The sequence below is a fragment of the Pavona decussata genome, unplaced genomic scaffold (genome assembly GCF_977016875.1).
Source record: "Pavona decussata unplaced genomic scaffold, jaPavDecu1.1 SCAFFOLD_175, whole genome shotgun sequence".
Lineage (NCBI taxonomy): Eukaryota > Metazoa > Cnidaria > Anthozoa > Scleractinia > Agariciidae > Pavona > Pavona decussata.
The window spans coordinates 1,968,372-1,989,465 of record NW_028145586.1 but is presented as its reverse complement, the minus strand read 5'-3'; the positions used below and the strand labels follow the sequence as shown (position 1 = coordinate 1,989,465).

The window sequence follows — 21,094 nt, the reverse complement described above, 5'->3', positions numbered from 1 at the left end:
AAGTCACGGTTGGTTTTGGTTCTTTTTCCAGGAGCCGATAAGCGCCTCCTGCTTTTTCTTATTGGTCGAGAGAGTGGCGCGAGTTTTGCTAACCAATCACAGAGCGCCGTAAAACGCGATTTACTTTTGACTCTCAATGTAAAACCGTTCTAACTTGACAGAGGTTTTTATTTGTATTCTTACCTGGATCACCGGTTTAGCATCAGGCTTTGATAGAACCAAAGGAACTAAAGGATACTAAGCTGGCTGAGTGAATGATGGTCTTTCCCTGTCTTGATCATCAAAACCTGGATACAAACATGATCGAAATTTGTTAATCAAAATTGACATGAAACATCGAATAGTAATCTGAGCTAGTCAGCCTGGCAAGAGTGATTATTGAGTTCGACGTAGAAAGAACGCACTGCTAATACAGATTGGAGTCGAGATTGTATGGACAACGTTGATTGAATGAATGGATCTTGGGATGCGTAGCTGCAGACTTTGAGGATTTGTTTTATCGATAACTGAAAGAAAACGGGGATGGCCTTAGTTTTTTTAGGCTTTTAACATTCAGTCATTCAATCTAACTTACTTGAAATGAAATAAAGTGTTTAAAAAGTCATGTTTAGTCAGACAAAGTTTGCAAGTGATAACCTCTAAAATTGTAGTCACTGGTATTTTATCTGCAGGTATCGCGAGCAGGATTTCCTTGGACAATGGAAAAATTTTAGTTGGACATTCTCTGACGAACAAATGTTATTTGCAGCTCTGTGATATTCGAGAAAATGGTTTAGTCAATGTAACATTTTAATGTGAAGTCTTTCTCCTGCAAGACTTGCTACTTCAATATTGTCCATATACAAGAAAGGAAAAATACCTTGTTGTAGTGATTATGTCAGGTTTTAGATGTAGGGTTAAAGTGCCCATAACGGAAGTTTTTTTTTTCTCATCTGAATCTTTCACCGGCATCACGCGAAGAACGTCCGCGAAAAAATTTTTTGGTTTACATGAAACGCGAAATTTTATGAATTTTACAAATCTTTAAAATCCTATTTTATTGCGGTCCACCCGCCCCGCTGATGAGAATGCCGACGGGCTCACAATAGGGCCACGTGACACAGTCTGTGACGTACATTCAGGAACTCTCGAGTCTATGCACCCACTTGACCTTCAGTAAAGTACATTCGCGGCAGAAAGAAAATCGTGAGATTCACTGGTAGGAAGGGAAAAATTCGCTCCAAACAAGTACGCTCCATGGCAGACAACTTATCTGACACGGAAAGTGAGCAAACTGCTGAAGGAAGCAGCCAGGACGAATTTGAAAGCGTCAAGGTCGAGGCGATAGATGGCGTCCGAGAAAATAATACGTGTGAAGATGATGCGGATCTTGTGTCTTATAGGGGGCCACGATCGATGGTAACGGTCGATATGTCGGTCGACACACGGTCGACTCACGGTCGATATCTCGGTCGATGTATCCACCGAGTATCGGTCGATTGTCGGTCGAGTAACGGGCGAGTGTCGGTCGAGCATCGGCCGCTATATAGGCGACGTATCGACCGATCATTGGATCACCTTCGGTCGAGAGATCGACCGACAGTCGGTCGCGATAGGTCGGCAATATATCGGTGAACCGTCGGTCAAGTATCGGTAAAGTATCGGTCGATGCATCGGCCGATACTCGGTCGACACGAAAAAGGAACGAGGATTTTGCTTTGTTTTAAACCGGTTAAACAGGGACACTACAGTGTAATACGCTGGCATATTTTTGCGCTTTCTCTTGACCTAATGCGGTAAAATGATGCAATAGTGGAAGAATCAAATGAGATAACGACAGACTATCGACCGACTATCGGTCGTTATTGATATGACGACCGATATAGCGGTGCGCTATGTACATGAATGTCGATCGAGATAAGGAAGAAGTGTCGAAAAAACATATCGATAGAATATTGACCGATATATCGGCCGATACTATCGGCCAGTAAGCGGTGAAATATCGATGAAGTATCGGTGATGTGTCGGTGAAGTGTCGGTGTATTGCTATCTATATCGGCCGACAGCCACCTCGGTCGATACGACGGCTGCCATAGCGGTACAACATCGACCGAGTGATCCCCAATTATCGACCGAGTGTCGACCGAGTAGCGACCGAGGCTCGACCGAGATATCGACCGTCAGTCGACCGTGAGTCGACCGACATATCGACCGTTACCATCGATCGAGGCCCCCTATAAGACACAAGATCCGATGATGCAACACTGGAATCGTACGAAAATCGTCAGATTCACTGGTAGGAAGGAAAAAATTAGCTCCAAATAAGTATATTCCATGGCAGAAAACTTATCTGACACGGAAAGTGAGCAAACCGCTGAAGAAAGCAGCTAGGACGAATTTGAAAGCGTCGAAGTCGAGGCGATAGATGGCGTCCACGAAACAAGTAATACGGTCTAATACGTTTGAACATGATGATAAACTCGAACCGTGCGCAAACGAGCCGATAGCAGACGAAGAATGGCTTAAAATATATCGCAAGGAACAAGAGGAGAAGCGACGACTCGAGGAAGATTTAACGAAACGCTTGGAGAATAGAGTGCGTGTTAGTGAATGGTAAAGTTCTCACCTTGCATTTTGCATACGCGCTCTTCATTATCATCTGTCAAAACTATGGCCAAGTACTCACATACATTCGAACGAATTATTTTCCATGTAGGTGTACTTGTGGTAACTGTAGCCGTGATCTGCTAGCAAATATCAGCGAGTGTTACTGCTGCAAGGAACTCGAAGGCAATTGGGAAGCGCTGACTAGCGACATTGTTCTCGGGAACTACAGGAAGGACACGTGTTGAACTGTGATAATAATAGCTTGTCTCGTTCTCTGAAATTTCGGCCGTAAATTTAATTGTAGGATGGAAGTTGTTAGCTTGTTTAATGAACAGGTTAATTTCCTTTTTGTCACTGTTCCACAGTGAGAAAATGTCATCAATAAAACGTTCCCATTCTATTGGTTTTTTTTTTGCTTTGACTTATCACTTTTGTTTCAATATCGGCCATATGTTTGCAAACGCAACGGCCATTTTTGTACCCATTGCAGTTCCATGGGTCTGAAGATAATTGCTTCCAACAAATTGGAATGAATTTTCCTGAAGAATAAGTTTAAGTATTTCTTTGAGGTAGTGTGACGGTATAGGAGGTTTATTGCTGTGGAATGCCTCGTATGCTTTGCATACTGTTGTAATTCCCCCGCCTGTGGTATATTTGTATATACAAGCTTGTTACATCCATTGATACTAAGGTAGTATCTTGAGAGACCTTGGTCTTTCCTATAAAGTTTACGAAATCCATTGTATCTTTTAGGCGCATACGTCTTGCGAAATGTTCGAAGTCTAACAAGAGTTGGCGTCTAATGTAATTCGCGTCTGTCACCGGTGTCGGGACAAATTTGAGCCCTTTAGAAATAACGCTAACAGGCTGTCGCTAAGTTGTTGGTTTGAAAAATTCTTTATGAATTTCTCGTGTTTTTCTCTTTTTCTCAATCCGTTTTTAGCCAATTTTTTTCTGCGCTCTTTGCGCTTGTTATTTGTTTTGTGCCCTTTTTATTTTGAACCCCCGTTGTGGTGGTTAGGTTTCCAGAGATAACACTGTTATACTTTTCAACATTTTTATTGTTTGCAGAATTCTGCAACACACGTGTGTACAATATTTGTTTGAGCTGTTACGGGACATTTTTCAGTAAAATGGATTTCACTCAGTTCAGGAAATATCGGAGCCTTTGTAGCCGTCAAATAAAACACATAACTGTTGAACACCTGCTGTTCTTTCGAATAAGAAATGAGCTTCAGTTTGTAAAGGCGCGAAAAGTAATTCCTTTAGAATTTCCTCCATTTGCTAAGCTTACGCAGGTGAAATTGAGTTGTCGAAATGCTATTGGTTACGGGTCTTATATGACAAATGTTCTTCAGTAAAAGCTTTTGAGTTCTGCCTGTAAGAGAATGAGTCAAGATCTACAATAAACGCTATGTTCCTGTGAAGAAGATCTGGTCCACTTGATGTAAAAGATCCCGGTAGTATAGGTAGCAGGGCACCTCTCGCTTAGCCACAGAGCTAAAAAGCCCCAAAAGTCCCTGCTACAGAGCTCGTTGAATTCTTACTGCTGTTTATCTACCTTATCTACATCGTGGTTTACAATGTTTTCTGTGTTCGCCGAGTGCGGCTGTTCTCGCATCGATCTATTTACATCAGGGACCTTTAAAGCAACCCTGGACGGCGAGCACGAGGACGGCAACCCATGACGATGGGGAATGGGGCTAAAACGCCGTCCTTTGGCGCGCAAAGTTTAAACTTAAGCAAGCAGAGGTCGCGTCGGTCAGGTTTCGCTTCGCTATGGCCTCTTTTAGGGATGCGAGAAACTTGTTAACGGCGGCGCTGTGCGATGATTTGATTTCAGAAGACGAGTATTTACTTCTTTATGATCTGAACCGTCCCAAAAACCTTGATTTGCCGTACGACGAATTTACTTTTGACTTGGATGAGATGGAGAATTCAGAGTGTGTTGCCGAGTTTAGAGTAAATAAACATGACCTGCCTGCTTTCAGTAGCTGAAGCCCTTCAGATTTCAGATGTGTTCAAGTGCCGACAGCGTTCCATCAGCGATAGTATGGAAGGTCTTTGCATGCTTCTGAGGAGACTTGCTTACCCATGTCGATACTCGGATATAAGCGCGCTTTGGAAGACCCACACCGGTACTAAGCATGATTACCAACGAGGTGATAGATTACATTTACAACAATCACAGCCACCGAATCATGCAATGGAATTCCACTATTTTACAGCCAGCGCAACTTCAAGAATACGCAAATGCAATCCACGTAAAGGGAGCAGCCCTTGATAATTGTTTTGGCTTCATAGATGGCACTGAGGCCAATTAGCCGACCAGGAGAACATCAGCGAATTGTATACAACGGGCATAAACGCGTGTATGGTTTGAAGTTTCAGTCTGTGGCTCTTTCAAACGGTCTGATTGCCAACATGTATGGACCCGTGGGTGAGTATCTTGTTTTAATACGATTTATCATCAAAGGAAAGCTGCATTTTCCGCAGAAACTTCCTATCGGAGAGCTATTATATGAGCCGAGGTTTGATTTTCGACGGTAACATACATAGAAAAATATAAATTGCCGGGAAAGTTATTAGTTTCCTTTTTTTTTAGAGACAACTATCTTATCAACTTTTGTTTTCGGAGGGCCGAAAGCATGATGCTGGGATGCTTGCAGACTCTGGGTTGCTTCATCAGTTGCAGCTGCATGCTGTATCTCCCCTCGGTCAACCCATGTGTACCTACGGAGATCCAGCATACCCTCTAAGAGTGCAACTTCAAGCCCCATACAGAAATGTTACGGCTGACATGCAAGCATTCAACACCTCCATGAGTGAAGTGAGAGTTACAGTGGAGTGGCTGTTTGGGGACATAGTGAATTATTTCAAGTTTATAGATTACAAGAAAAACCTTAAAATTGGCCTCAGCAGTGTTGGAAAAATGTATCTAGTTTGTGCTATACTGAGAAACGCACTTACATGTCTACGGCAACGCTACCTCTGAGTTCTTTCACCTTGATCCTCCAACACTAGCAGACTACTTTATTAGAAAAACTGTGTGAATTTGTGTACAAATTTTCAAAGCTTCAAAAGTTCTTACATGCGGTCAGATCACAATAGTAGGATCATTGTTCACAGCTACAACCTCAACTGAACAGCCCATATAAAACTATTAAGTACAACGAGCTGTACATATTAAACGACAACAAGTTTTAACGGAGACAATTTATCAGTCTGCAAGTTAATAAATGCACGGAATGTCTATTTGTTTACAAATTTAGACACAAGAAGCATCATAGCATTATTTTGCTGTTGCAGCATCCTCATCATTTCCAGTTGCTGTTGTTGAATGCTTTGCAGATTTTCTTGTTCTTTCTGTTTTATTCGCAACTCCTCTTGTCGAAACTGGTAATCCCTCTGTGATTTTTCTCTTAGGAATTCTACAGTTTCTCCTCCGTTTCTTCGTGTTTTCTTAGGTTTGACAGCACAGCCCTCTTCGGCGTTCTTTCTCTTCTTCGTTTCGCTTAATTTTTCCGTCACTCTGAGCCTTACTTCTTCCGCACTAGCTTTCTACTTCAGCTTTTTTCTTCGTGTTCTCCTTTCCTTTCAGTTGTTCCCCTTCTGAAGCCTCCCATTTCTCATAAGTTTCTTCCATGGCCTTATCAACTTCGGTATCTTCGACTTCAATGCCAGACGCCCGCTGCTCGGTTTTCATTTTTGTTTTGAACTTTGAAAGCAGAAGCTGGAAATGCTCTCGGATCGATCGCTTTGAGACTTTAAACTTTGGATCCTTGATGTTGTTGAGTCTTTCGGCTATTTCGTCCCATTCCTTCCCTCTCTCCAATGTTCGAGGTTTGAATTTATAGGGCTCGCTAACTAGGATTTCTCGGCACAAAATAACATCGTGGTTTTCTGTCCACTCCATGATATTTGACCTATAAATTGAAATAAAATGAAGTTAGCGAGATAAAATCGCTCACAAATAAATTGAGCTTTTCTAGTTCAAGGTTACTTAAATAATCCTATCAGCTTTGTTTTGAAAATCGGGTACATTTCGGAGAAAGCCGAGGTAAATGCCATGAAAAGAAAAGATATGATTTACCCATTTTTAGCAATGGCGGGAACTTCACTTCCAGGATTCGCCATAGTCGCTGTGAATTTGCGTTTTTGCACTGGAAGAAAAAATTAATAGTTTTTGCTTATGCGACCTAATATCGGTAGTTTAGAATATGATCCAGATTAAGCTTGGAAAAGACACGGATTTCAAAGTTAACATTCAAAAACAAACTCACGTTCTCGAGACACCGCCAAACTGGTGAAGACGTCAGGTGGACGGCTCGACTATTATGCAAATTGCAGTCAACAACGCAATCTTGACTTTCGGTTGACCTCCTCGGAATCGCCGTCCAGGGTTGCTTAAGGTCGGTATTAATGCTAGCATTTGTGCTAGTATTTTTTGAGAGCTTGGCCTCAACGAAACTTCGCGGATCTCACGATCTATGAGAATATATACCAAAATAATTACGCCATATTTTATAAAACTTGCGACTGAGTTAACAGTGAGGTCAAACTATTAACCTCAGAAGGTTACAACGCTTAGAATGTCACAAGCGGGGGTGAATATAATAATTCCCGATATTTATCGAAAGCTTACCATTCGCTTTTCCCTGCTCCTCTTCGAAGGTGGCTCTTGGTCTTCGTCGTCCTTTCGCTTAGCATGTTTCGAAGGATAAACACAAACGCTGATGTCATCCTACTTCAGTTCACGTTTTAACTTTAAACCTGAATTCATCAGCCTTGTGAAATCCTCGTCATTGAAGTGCATCGAGCACAAGGACGAGGTCTTTCCAGGCGTCCACATCTTCCTCCAATCCTGCATAAAATCGATCCATTTCTTTCGCCTCCTCAGTCTTTGCGGGCATGTGGTGCCAAAGAAAGGAATCCTGTGCATGCTTATTCCATTCGCTTCGTCTTTGATGTTTCCACATCTCGCTGCAACACATCTTTCCGGCCTTTTTTGAGAAACGTGCAGAACTGTACCGCGACTTGTTTTAAGTGAGATTCAGAGGAAGGCTGAAGTCACGCGTTCCTGAATTTACGTCACAGCTCATGCTAAACCGAGAGGAGACTAATACGAATGGTGGGCCAAAATGGCGGCAAATTTGAACGTCTTATAAAATTCATTAAAAATTCGTATTGAATGCAAATCAAAAAATCTTTACACTAAAGTTCTTGAGGCCCTACGCGCCACCTTGGCACCAGGGGACAAGTAAGTAAAGTTCTTAGGGTGATGTTTACATTCAGATGAGAAAATAAAAAAAAAAATCCGTTATGGGCACTAAAAGTAAAAGGTTTTTAAGGAGGGGAAGTGGTAATTTTGTCTCACGCTTCTCTACCATCAAGAGAGGATGAAGGTAAGAGAGGTAATCCCCCATATAGGCCCTATTCCCATCGTAATCCCTCTGAAGTTATTTTTAGAAGGTATCAATTTTTTCGCGGATAATGTTACCTCGCGCGTTACGTGTCTTTCACCGTTTTTAATTTTACAACGGCTAATCACAATCATACACTTCCATAAAAGAAATTGTTTCTCGCGTTACTCCAAGAAATACACGTAATTTGAAAGCCAATAGAATGTAGATTTGAATGTCCGAAGAGATTTTAAACTCACTGGACAAAAATATTAAAATTTTCGTGCCGCGATTGTGATCTTCATACTTGTCTGTTCAATAGCGGCTTCAATTCAAATATAATGTAACACTCTTGCATAAAAAAGCTAAGATTTGTTTCTCGCCTTTCTTTTAAAGAATCTCTTGGCTACATGCGTGATTACAAAGCTAATGGAATGTAGATTTCAATGACCAAAGGGATTTGAACTCAGTGGGATAAAAATATCTAAATTCGTGCCGAGGTTGTGATGTTTACACTCGTCTGTTCAATCGCGGTTTTGACAACTAAATGTAACACTCTCGCATGAAAAAAGATTTATTTCTCGCGTTTCTTCCAACGAATCTCTTAACTACATACGTGATTAAAAAGTAAATAGAACGTAGATTTCAATGACTGAAGGAATTTTGTACTCACTGCGATAAAAATAACAAAATTCTAGCCGGAGGTTGTGATGTTTATACTCGTCTGTTCAATCGCGGCTTTCAATGTTTCGACAGCTATTAAAATGTAACACTCTTGCATGAAAAAAAATTGTTTCTCGCGTTTCTTCCAACGAATCTCTTGACTACATGCGTAATTTGGAAGCTAACGGAATGTAGATTTCAATGACTAAAGAGATTTTGAACTCACTGAGATAAAAATATCAAAATTCTTGCCGGAGGTTGTGATGTTTATACTCGCCTGTTCAATCGCGGGTTTCAATGTTTCGACAGCTAAATGTAATACTCTTGCATGAAAAAAGATTTGTTCTCGAGTTTCTTCCAACGAATCTCTTAACTACATACGTGATTAGAAAGTAAATAAAATGAAGATTTCAATGACTGTAGGGATTTTGTATTCACTGCGATAAAAATATCGAAATTCGTGCCTAGGTTGAGATGTTTGTATTTGTCTGTTCAATCACGGCTTTCAATTTTCGCCAGCTAATTGTATTGTAATATTCTTGCATAATTTCCGCACAGCTGGGCTCTAAAACAAATCATGCCGGAGCGATTCTTTTCCAATCTGCATCGTCCAAATACAACCACTTTAAACTCGCATTCGTTCACAAAACATATGCAGGCACCGCTTTCTGTATGCATGTTCTGCCATTTAGTTTTTAGATCAATTCGTGAAAGACGCGTGGCATTGCGTGGGAATCGGCTCAGCTGTCAACATGGGTAAAATTCAGGATATATGATTGGCTATCACCTAACCCTCTTGGGACACTGGATCTCGCGGGGAGATCTAAAAATAACTTCAGAGGGATTACGATGGGAATAGGGCCTATATGGGGGATTACCTCTCTTACCTTCATCCTCTCTTGCTACCATTTAATACTATCACTAGCCCCCGCTCAGGTAAACACATTACCAATGAACAGAAGTCTGCACCTTATCACAAATAATAGTCACTCCCCCAGCGGAACGCAATACATGCCTGCCAGGCATGAACCTTAGATGAATGACATGTTTAAAAAAACGTAACAACTACATCAACGTTCTTAAATAACAAATTTCCTTTGTATATCAAGGGGTACATTTTACCGCACATGATCAAAAGCAAGCTCTGAAGATTGCTTTCTTTTTTTTTTTTTTTGTGAACTCATTTGAACTCAGTAAAATTATATACTTCCTGTGACACTGATATTACAGAACAAACAGAAACCTGATCTGATATATATTGTGGATTCTGAGAAGTTGATCAGTAAACCTCGCACGAAAGGAAACGAAAAAAATATCATAAGCACGAACTACACCACAGTGAACTGGTCTGAAGGCCGGCAGAGAAGACCAAAAAGTCCTCTGAAAATATTTCATTTGCGAAATTTTCCGTGGCAGTCGCGACAACAATGAAAAAACAAGATCAAGAAGAGAAGCATACAGACAGATTCCGCAGCTTGTGTTCCATGTCTGGCTTGCTGTTGTCTGTTGTGTGTTGTATCGCACTTATTCACGTGGAACTCAGAATACAAGAACATCATCGACTGATATCACACTCAGTAACAACATGTGATCAGTTAGAGACACAAATCCTTCGTAAAGTACAGCAGAATTACGAAAGATGGAAAGATGATCAAGGCAGCCATTCACAAGGTCATTGGAGAGAGACAAAGGGTAAGAAAATTTTAATTGCACAATATGTAGCATTCTCGTCTGTTTTTAAACTCTGTTTACCTTTTCGCTCAGCTATGCAAACATTTGTAACCCAAAAATTTTAACTTTGTCGAACTAATTCACTAAAACAGGAGCTCGGAGAAATGTGGCTCTCAACCATGATAGCATTTCAAATATTTGAACCTTGGCTCCGTTTTTAGTAAACATGCGTCAGTTTATCCCTCTTTATTCATTTCCGAATTCTAAGTTCGTTGACACTTTTAATATTAATTTTTAAATTTTCAAGGTGATAAAGCCATCTGGTCAAGACAAAAACGCGCTTCACCCGATGATTCACAGCAATCTGTCCAAACAGCTTCTAAAGTAAAGCTGCTGATCAAACAAGAGCTTCGTTTGCTTCAAAACCAAATCTGTGCCAGAGATGAAACGCTCTGCCGCTCAAAACCAAAGGGTAACGCAGGACGACGAGGAAGATCTGGAACCCGAGGAAGACCCGGGCCAGAAGGACTCCCTGGGAAACATGGACCTGTAGGGCGTCAAGGACCAATGGGGATGAAAGGTGATCTCGGAGTGCCGGGTGAACCTGGTCCCGCGGGACCTAGGGGCCCACCGGGGATGAAAGGCGCCAAAGGTGAGCCGGGCCAGTCCATCTCGGCTCCTTCTCTGGTGCAGCGTCCAGTTGGAACGAGAGCCAATGAAAGTCAAACAGCCATCTTGAATTGTACAGCAGATGGCAATCCCCCTCCAAAGGTCACGTGGTCTAAGCCAAATTCATCGCTTTCGTCTAGGCGTTACGTGATTGAGCCCAGTGGCGCTCTGATTGTGAAGGACGTTAGACCTGGAGACGACGGAGTTTACAGCTGCAGAGCTGAAAACTTGTTGGGAAGCGTCATCGCCACAGCAAATCTAACTATTCAGTGTAAGTTAGTCAGTTAGCTTTTCCCTGGTTTAAGTCACTTCCGTCAAGCGCAGACGTCTTTTCCAAGCGACGTTTCTTTTGACATTTTCAGGGATCTGGTTTTGGACTGCCATTAATAGGAATATAATTACTGCGACAACGCATACACCAACTAAGATGCGAGCGATTTCATTGCGTCAAAATTTCCTGATTGTTTTGTTTATCACAGCAATCAGTATTCTCCCTGCGCGTGCGTTCTTACGCCTTATTCAGTGAATGTAATCATACTATATTCTGTGTCCAATCGGGTTTTAATGCTCTACTTTTTCACAGTCGCTCCCCAGATATTATCTTCATCCAAAGAAGTCTGGGTACAGGAAGAACAAAACGTCACCATCACCTGCACTGCAACTGGTCAGCCGCAGCCGAGTATCACATGGTCCAAACCATTTGGTGGTTTGCCGGAAAGTAGAACTGAAGCCAAGAATGGAAACCTAACGATCTACAAAGTGGAAAAGAAAGACAGAGGAACATACATTTGTAAGGCAGAGAATATTCTGGGATCAACAACAGTCTTGGCTCAACTCATTGTACTTCCTCGTCTACGGTTCAAAGTCCACCCTCCTAAAGAGGTGACTCCTGGAATTGGTTCAACTGTTCATCTGCCGTGCGTGGCCAAGAGTGACCTGAGAACTACAATCACCTGGACAAAGGATGGCAAGTCTTTACTTCCTGTAGACTCGCATGTTCTACTGAATGGAACACTGCTTCTTCAAAACATAAAGAAATCTCACGAGGGATATTACACCTGTAGAGCGAGCAACCCATTGACAACAGTAGAAGCTAAAGTCAAAATCAATTCTCCAGTCACTGTTACGTCCTGTTCTGTTATAAGGAAATACGTCAGTAGTGTAAGCGGAAATTACGTCATTGATCCAGACGGCTCAGGAGGTCTGGCACCATTTACAGTGAACTGCGACATGAGTGACAAGAATGGAGTTGGCGTGACAGTCATCAGTCACAACAGTGAAAGCCGAACGTACGTGAATGGATATGACAGTCGAGGTAGCTACTCACGTGATATTCGTTACACAGGAGCGAGTCTGTCTCAGCTGGCGAGTCTCACCAGAGTCTCCTTACATTGTGAACAGTTCATCAAGTACGAGTGTTATTATTCAGTTTTACTTTACAACAGCAATCCATATGGATGGTGGGTGTCACGTGATTCTACGAAGATGACGTACTGGGGCGGAGCATCTGTTAGTGGCAAGTGCGCATGCGGGATGACCAACTCATGTGCAGACTCCCGCTATGGCTGTAACTGTGATAAGAATGACAATGTATGGCGTGAAGACAGCGGTCTCCTTACTGACAAGACACGTCTTCCAGTTAAACAACTCAGGTTTGGGGATACTTATGGGTCCGCGCAAGGTTACCACACACTAGGAAAATTGAAATGCTATGGCGCAGTATAAACAGGGACGTTGCAACGTTATGACCAAACTGCTCTCTCCCTCCCCCCTCCAAACAAATTATATATAATGATAAAAGTCAATAAGAGAAAGCCAACCCTTTTCATTTTGCATTATGTGAAGGAATTTCCATGAGCAATTTTCAATTTTCATGGATAAGATGTTGAAATGCAATTACTGAAATAACAGTTATTTTTTTGAAAAAAGCGCTTGCCTTCGTGCCAGAGTGAGTTTCCCCCTACAAGCGTGAGCGTTGATGGGAACACAATGTATAAGCCAAGTTCAGCATAGTTTTGTAAATCAAGAATAGAAGCTACTCTGTGAAGAGATTTAGTGACTCAATTGAAAGACTGAAATAAATCAACTGATTTAGATACAGGAGTAAGATGCAATTGGGGCAATCCCCATTAATTTCCCTTGAGCTGTGCGGCTTTCATTTAGTTCTACATAATTCTACCTTTTTAGTTGCTGTCTAAGTGTTCGTAGGTTTTAACATGTATTTAAAGGTTGTTAGGCGTGTGTCTTGTGGTTTCTTCAGCTTGATTATAGAGACGAAGTTTTTAGTACGAAAGTAATTCTCCGGGGAAATGTGCTAAATAAAGTTTGTTGTTGTTAGTAGTCAGTTACAGAAATATGTCGAACTTCGTTATAGCAATACAAAGGCAACTGATCTGAAACCTTTGGCTAAGAGCCTGCGAGCAAGCTCTCTTTTAATTCAGCCGCGAGAGGATTGGGGCGGGGAAGAGGACGGGGGCGGGAGCTCTCCATTCCCCCGCCCTCGCTTCGCTTCTGCACTTATAATAAAAGTAGAAGAAAATCTTGACATAAACATACTTAAATACCAACCAAAGTACTCTTCATGTACCATGTGATATGAGGGTTTACTCTCAACAGGCTCTTCTTCATTATAGTTTCTATAACACCGTAAAAACTAAAGCACTGTAAGGTCTCAAACTCTGGTCAAACCCGAGTCACACTGACGGTGCTTCCAGCTTATTTCCTCTGCTATGGACGCTTTAGTATTTTACTGACATTTTTCAGTTCGTAAATTAAAGGGAGGGGTTCACATTTCAGCGCATGTGCATGAATCTAAATGCTTTTTTCTCTTTCTTATCAACTTTGTGGCCTTGAAAATCCCACTCAAATGTACTTCAGTAATCACATTCTATAATTAGTTCAAGCAAAATGACTGATGACCAAAATTTACAGAAAATGGTAGTGGATTGTACTCATATTGTTGATATTGATTCAGAATTTAGCGTTGACCCGTAGGATTTATTCCACGGTTGATGTGTTTCCAGTTATTTGCATGGGAAATAACGCAATCATATGAAAAAAATACTACCCGAGTTACCTATTCCCTTTCGAATTGTTCATAAACAACGAATTAAATTAAACAGGTTTGGGTCATAGTGAGCAAAGGCGAAAAAGTATTTTGATTCATGGACATGCGCAGAACCATGAACCCCTCCCTTTAAAGTTAGTTACCAAAAAAAGAGTCGTATAGGAAAAAAGTCTGGGCACATTATTCGGATTGACCGTGGGCGCATTTTTTATGGACTGACTAATAGCGTCCTAAAACGGTTTCTTCAATCACAAACCCGTGCAGCAAGTACCACAATTCTCTTCATACCCCTTCCTAAAACAGTTGCCCCCACCCCCGCCAGTAGCAGAAAGGTCCCTTCATCGACCCTTTACTTATTCCTCCCCTATTTGATGATATCCAGTTCGTAACTGGGGCGGATAAAGGACGCATTCTTTTGGGAAAACTCTGGATATTCTTATTCCGCTTCAGGAATAACAAAATACACAGAATATCAGTTCACAAAAGAACGCACTTTAAGACCTAAATGAACTCATCTAGAACAGAGGTAGGTTTCTTCTCCTTGATAGTATCTTATTTGTCTGTCTTGTCCATCTGTTTGTTTTGCTTTTTATCTCTACAACTTTTTACTTTCTTCACAGTCTTATCCACTTTCTCACTTTTCCCAAAACCTCTACAAGAACTAGTTGACAAAAATTCGTCCAAAAGTGACACAGAAATAACCGAATTATCATCAACAGATGAAGCTTGAAATTCAACCGAGTTTTCCCTGTTCCATTCCCACATGCACGCTGATGAACTGAAGTTTTTGTCCTTCGCTTCAGTTCTACAGTTTCTCGGATTTACATTACTAACACCATCTTCGATTCTGTTCAGAGCGTTGAAAGGATCTTTGGTTTCAATCACATAAGTACTTTTCTTCAAGTTTGCCTCTTGTTTTTCTTGAAAAGCAGCTGTCGAACAACTCTGATTTCTACCGTGCAAATCATCATCATCTAGCCGATGAATTTCACGTCTCTCGAGATTTCCTTCACAAGTTTCTTTTTCCCCAGGTAATTTCACCTTCGTTCTATGCTTCTTCAATTTCTTTTAGACTTTTTACGTACTTTATGGCTTTCGTCTGCTCGAGTTTGCTCCAATGACCGCTTAGCACGCTTCAAATCTTGTCTCTCGTTGTCTGCAGCGACCGCAGACCTCTCTGAACCAGCTGTAAAGCAGGACAGAACAGATAAAACCGGATTTTTGTCAACGAAAAAGCGCTTTAACATCTCCAACCTTTCAGTAACGCTATTCCCGACGACAGCCTAGGCAGGATCTATTTCCGAAGAAAACCCAAGTTGATCCGCGACATTTCCCGAAAATGTTGCCGACGAATTCCACGGGGGATTGACCCAATAAAAACAGTACTACTACCAATTCTTTCAACAGTGACGTCACGGCCAGTTTTCAATGACCTGAAAAGTCGTAGAAAAATGCCGTTTGGTTAACCACTCGTGTTCTTTGTTTAAACAAATACATTTGCTACATATTTTCTCTCTGTGATACATAATGGAGTAGCTTGGAGTTCAGAAAACACTTTGTGACAATCTAACTAAACACTGAGTACCAATCTTGTGATCGACTAGCATCTTATCAAGAGTAACGTAGTAATACTCCTTGTTGCTTTAATAATTTCACAGAAATCGACCGAGTCGGCCTGGGTACTAACCCATAACAGTGCGAAACAGGAAAGACTCTTGTTCTGTTGAGTCTCCTTATTTTTCTGATGAGTCGTGTCCGCGACATTATGCATACCTAAGCCAGAAGTTTTTAAGCTTGTTTGACGTTGCTCCGATCAGCTAAGTGAACTACTTAACATAGCTACAATCTTAGCCAATTGCATTTAGGACACTTAGCAGTTCAAGTTTTTCGGTATTTTTCTTTCCTTCAACAACATTAACACAAAGGCTCTGTAGCGGTAGTGTCTTACCGATTCAGTGACGGTGGATTAGCAGAATTTGTCCCAACTTCTGGTTGGTCTCTTGGTTTCTCTTCTGGTTTGGTGTCCCGAGAGCTCTCACCAAGGTCATCACTTGTCTGTGACAAAAGAAATAAGACATTGATGAGTTGCTTTGAACCTCGTTGTGAAAGCGAGGCTTCGGGCTTAGTTTTTATTATAAACACAAGTGTTCATTGATATGCAAACAAACTAATTTTTACACGATAAGCTTTGCATCTAGCCTTACTTTCGTAATGAGGTTCAAAGCAACTCGGAAATGGCCTTTTAGCGAAACATTTATAAATACAACGAGGAGTGGGCTACGTTTGTATCGATAATATACCTGGAGACTTTTAAAACTTTCTAAACGTTGTGAAATTTCTTGCACTTCTCAAAAAAAATTTCACAGCGTCTATAACGCCTGTATTTTATCAGTCGTCGCCCATACTCGGTCAATGTCATCAAATATCGTAACATTTAGGTGGTCTGGAACTAACGACTTGACCGACCATCGGGGATTTTAACGAAAATCAGACTTGAGTGTATTTGAAGAGGAAAATTTTGGGGGAATGTTTGATTTAAAGCTTTACTGTACCTCCAAAGCAGGAAAACAGTTTGCAGGCTGCTGGGAAAACTGCCTGAGTTCAAACACATCCTGCAAAGCCTGTTTAGACATATGATTTTCCGCTTCATTTGGTCCAACAATGTGTTTGTTTGCATGCGTATAACGAACTGCACAGGATTCTAGAAAGAAAATAGGAAGGTTTCCGTCACGTTACTAAGCAACCTTAACTGCACCCCACGTCAGTCAAAAACTATTTGTGCGGCGCATTTTAGAAAGGACTGGGTTTGGGTTGCTCCTTATTGGCTAAAGAGCGATCTGTATATTTATTCTTTAAAGCCAAAATGTCTGACTGGACTCAGCATCGGCTCCTGAATCAGCTGAAAAGAAACTTTTAACGCCATGATACAAATTACAAACAACAAGAAGACAGGCATAATTTGTTTATAGAGTCCACAAAACACAAAATATTTTATTATTCACGTTAGCATCACTGCCAGGGTCTCATAAAATGTTTTATCCGCGGACACACAAATGATCCGCCATTAAGCGACTGACATTGAAAGTGTTTGTAACACAACTTACCCAGGATTTGCTCAACTTTATTGTCCTTCTCAATCGCTTTGATGTTACAATCTTGGTATCAGCTTCGATGTTTGGAGCATGCTTTCCAGGAAACCTGAGCAATCAAAAAACACAATGGTTATAAGAGTGTGAATCAGAAGATCACCAACACTGTAATTCAATATTTTTGTGACGTCATTGTGTCAAAAGCCAGAGCCCGGCCAAGTGTGAATCAAGTGTGAGATTAACAAACTGAAAGCTGTAACGGTATTTAAAATACGTTTTCATGGTAAATTTCGCCATTTGAAAAGGGAACGAAATGACGGCCAAAAATATAAGGTTGGAAGAGAAAAGGTTTAAAAAACGTGGAAAAGCAATGAATCGTAAACTTGAGATACTAGCAAAAAGAGTTTTCTGTTTAAATTGGAGGGATCTAGCTGTGCTAGATAGCATGGTACGGCGTTTTTAATTTGCCATACTTTTCCCTGCAGTCTATGCGGACTTTCACAGGGATTAACAGACAAATGTATGGAAAATTAAAAATGCAATTACACTCTTTAGCTTTCTACCACTGAGTAACACGTTCTTGTGTTCTCTAAAAAGGCGTTCCAGTAGCATGGGAGGGTGACGAGTTGTTTTATTATGGAGAAAACTTTAGACCAAGTCTACGAACACTCCCTTCTTCCACTCAGGAACAGTCAAGTGTCGAAAAGACTCGAGCACACGTGAAAATCGCCAGACGCGTGGAAACACATCCCGCGTGTTGGGAAAAGAGTCCCCACTCACAGGACGCGTTATCACGTGGTTGGCGCCGGCTCTCGCGTGTTCGTCTCCCTTGATATCTCGAATATTTTCTGGATGTACTCTAATATAACCCAGAAGCTGAGAGCCAATCAGATCACAGGGTTACTCAATTGAGAAAAAGCAAACGAAACTCGAGATTATTGTCGACACTAACTTGCAAACCACGCTATAAGTACCAAGACATTTCAGTATCCTCACCTTCGCAACCGGCTTCGACCTTCTTTCAAGATTTTGCACGTCTCTGTCACCACAACTTTCGCTGATTTTCGTTTTTCTTTCGATCTGGTGAACAAACCCTCATCAGAATCCTCTTCCTCGCTCTATGAAGTTCTAATTTCAGATAAATTTTCCTCGCTCCTTGCTGACTGTTCTCCATCATCTGCGAAACAATCGCTGACTGTTCCCAATTTTATCTCGCGATTTAAACTAGCAGTAGGCGGAATCATGTCACAACTTTCTTCCGTGTTTTTTCTTTTATTTTTCCTTCCCATTTTTTTAATTTTTGTGAAGCAATTGTTTCAACTGCTGAGTTCAAAGTTTTCATCTTTGCTTCGCAGTTTGCGAAATCACACTTTCAGGATCAATCGTTCCAGAACCCGCCCCACTTTCCCCTCCCTTAATTCGCTTGAGGTTGTTTGTTAGATTCTCCGGTTCAATGACGTCATCTTCATAGTAGAAGAAATATTCTAAAGACACCGGCCTTCGCAAAGCGGAATTTTTGGAAGATTCCATCAATTTTGGCGCAGCACTTTTGGAGTTGGCTTCCAAACCAGTCAGAACGTCTTCAACATCAGTGAATGATGCTGTATCATTGTCAAGAACCCTAAAACTCTCCCGCTGACCAATTTCTGCTCCTTTCTGACCTGATTACTCGTGTTGTTCAAATCTTTTCCAAGCTTATCACCGACACTGCTGGGGTTAGAGAGAGCATGTTCGTCATCATCGATAAACTGCGATGCCAGTTCTACCAGGTTATATGCACGCTGGGGATTTTTTTAGTCAAATTCGGCCAAGAAGTTTCTTCTCCTTAGGGTTTTATTGTACGAATCTCAATTTTTGCAGGCGAACAAAACAACGGTTTCTCTACAACTTGGCCGATTCGGATTTTTGAATTTTATTTTTTTTAATGGTAAAATGACGTCATCAATTTGGCGCGAAAATCTTTTTTAGAGCTTCGACATGGTCAATCACATTTTTTTAAATAAACATACCTTAAGGATTACAAAACTGAAAAAAGATTTGAAATATCTAAACTGAATCAAAAGTTTTGGGCTTCTGAAGTTTGAATTTTCCGCCATTTTGTTACTAAAAATAGCCTTAAATTGAACGCTTAACTTCCCATAACTCTTGACTCCAATGAGGTATTCCAAATTTTTTTTCAGATTTGTTATTCTCATTTCATGTTTTTTTTTATGTTAGGAACAACTGTGTCGTAGCTCCAAAAAAAAAATTTCCCGCCAAATTGATGACGTCATTTTACCGTTAGAAAAATGAAATTCAAAAATCCGAATCGGACAAGTTGTAGAGAAAATATTGTTTTGTCTGGTTGCAAAGTTTGAGGTTGCAACCACAAAACCCTAAGGAGGAGAAACATTTTGGCCACATTTGACTTAAAAAATACCCAACGTGATGGGTCTTCATCTTCTTTCTGGTTTACGCCGGGGTCGGCGGTTACCTGACAAAGAAATTAGGATGATCAACAAACAATTTCTCTTTAGAATAACAATAATTGGTGAGGGTGGGCCGATACCAGTTTTTCCAAATCGATCCGATACCAGCACGACATCTGCCGATATTTGGCATTTTTTTCCGATATCAAAAACGATATTGTGACGTTATCATCCATGTATTGTATCGTGACATCATTGTTTAAGGTAGTGGCCAGGCTATAAACCAATGGAAAACGCCTAAGCTGCCCAGTTACGTTCCTGTACTTCGTTCACGTAAAGTATCAACAACACGGTGACCATCCCCCGTCCCCACCCCTCACCAGGTCCCTTACCTCGTTCTCTAAGCAGTCTTCTCGCTTCTTCTCGTGCACAATTTCGTAGTTGGTGACTCTATACCCCGTCTCTAGTTTCTGCGTTCTCTTGACGATGTCCTTGGATCGGCTGGCACCTTCCGCGCGGTAGGGGAACAAATTTATTTTCAAGTCCAAACAGCTCGCCTTTTCTATCTTTGTCTTCTTCTACTCCAGTGAAATACCTTCTCTCGTTACTTCCTTTAATAGCAATGTTGGCCAGTTGCTGTGAGAAAACAAAGGAAAAATGAAATCTCGCCATAATGGAAATTCAGCGAGACTGATGTGGTGTTTGTGTAAGCAAGAATCTTAAATAAAGACAAATAAAAAGAAAGTACCTAGATTCTGAGCAATACAAAATTTATTTATATGTAATTGGTCAAGAGGTGAAGCATTATTTCCTAAATATAACAAAGATAGTGTTAAAGAATATTACGGAAAGGGATTACGAGGTAAGAAACGGGACATCAGTTAACCTAAACTTGTCTGAGGTAAATCATTTCTTCAATTGTTCCTGAGGATATCAAATGATACACTCATACGTCCCGTCTTTGGCCGATACTGGCGGATACGCCCTGAAAAAAATTCAAAGCTATGTTAGATAAAAAATTTTCTCGATGACTGCTACAACAAAATGCCCAACTATAACAAGTTTTAAATAAAAAATCACATGTCTTTACAATAATCACGTTCCATTATACAATGTTTTGTTAATTTTTAACGCAACCGTGATGTTAGACAAGCTGCGTCCAAAACTGCGCATGTGCGGACACCACTTTCTAACTTTATCCTGCAGGTAAGTGGCTATCCAAGAGATAAAATGTGTTGGTTGGAGTACATTTTATCCACTGGATAACGATTTATACACTGGATAGAGTTATCTGCTCTTTGAACAACCGGGGACAGAATGATAAAGATTTGAAAACAAAATCAGGTTTGGGCAGGCGAGACACACGTTGGTCAAGAACATTTTCAGGTAATTTTATCACTGTTCACATCAATCTTCTCACTCACCTGTCCTGGGCTTGTAAATCGCTGGATGGATTCCAGTTTGGGTCAAATATGATCACCACATTGGCTCCAGTAAAGTTCAGTCCCAGACCTCCCGCCTTGGTGGAAATCAAACAAA

The 21,094-nt window shown here is 41.0% G+C and overlaps 4 protein-coding genes and 2 pseudogenes across 5 annotated transcripts in view; 3 read left to right on the top strand and 3 right to left on the bottom strand.

Annotated features, from left to right (window-relative positions):
• The window catches only part of LOC146463623 (DNA excision repair protein ERCC-6-like 2), a 61,422-nt gene extending 45,355 nt beyond the window's left edge, over positions 1-16,067 (bottom strand). The window contains exon 1 of one of the 2 annotated variants that reach the window (XM_085084156.1): positions 16,007-16,067. Coding sequence is in view for 1 of the 2 variants with exons in the window: in XM_085084154.1 (XP_084940280.1) it covers positions 7,232-7,234 (3 nt within the window). In the remaining variant the exon portion in view is untranslated. Of the gene's footprint in view, positions 1-7,231; positions 7,601-16,006 lie in introns of those variants that run through there. The other variant, XM_085084154.1, reaches the window with a different exon arrangement.
• The window catches only part of LOC146463612 (uncharacterized), a 135,840-nt gene that overhangs the window by 28,363 nt on the left and 86,383 nt on the right, over positions 1-21,094 (top strand). The gene's annotated exons all lie outside the window — the stretch shown is intronic.
• Positions 4,366-5,639, top strand: LOC146463626 (uncharacterized; annotated as a pseudogene).
• LOC146463625 (uncharacterized) lies at positions 6,140-6,894 on the bottom strand. Its single transcript, XM_085084353.1, has 3 exons — positions 6,870-6,894; positions 6,680-6,749; positions 6,140-6,512 (listed from the first exon to the last, which is right to left on the bottom strand). The coding sequence occupies exons 2-3, from the start codon at positions 6,721-6,723 to the stop codon at positions 6,140-6,142; spliced, it is 417 nt and encodes a 138-aa protein (XP_084940479.1). The 5' UTR covers positions 6,724-6,749; positions 6,870-6,894.
• On the top strand, positions 9,982-13,335 carry LOC146463624 (uncharacterized). The gene is made up of 3 exons (XM_085084173.1): positions 9,982-10,322; positions 10,630-11,262; positions 11,575-13,335. The coding sequence occupies exons 1-3, from the start codon at positions 10,079-10,081 to the stop codon at positions 12,714-12,716; spliced, it is 2,019 nt and encodes a 672-aa protein (XP_084940299.1). The 5' UTR covers positions 9,982-10,078; the 3' UTR covers positions 12,717-13,335.
• Positions 14,611-18,391, bottom strand: LOC146463622 (uncharacterized; annotated as a pseudogene).

Excerpts from the sequence above, each read along its gene's own strand:
- LOC146463625 (XM_085084353.1), bottom strand. The coding sequence starts at position 6,723 with ATGGCGAATCCTGGAAGTGAAGTTCCCGCCATTGCTAAAAATGG. Across the intron at positions 6,513-6,679 it reads CCCGCCATTGCTAAAAATGG|GTCAAATATCATGGAGTGGA; the intron begins GTAAATCATATC and ends TTCAATTTATAG.
- LOC146463624 (XM_085084173.1), top strand. The coding sequence starts at position 10,079 with ATGAAAAAACAAGATCAAGAAGAGAAGCATACAGACAGATTCCGCAGC. Across the intron at positions 10,323-10,629 it reads TCAAGGCAGCCATTCACAAG|GTGATAAAGCCATCTGGTCA; the intron begins GTCATTGGAGAG and ends TAAATTTTCAAG. Across the intron at positions 11,263-11,574 it reads AGCAAATCTAACTATTCAGT|TCGCTCCCCAGATATTATCT; the intron begins GTAAGTTAGTCA and ends ACTTTTTCACAG.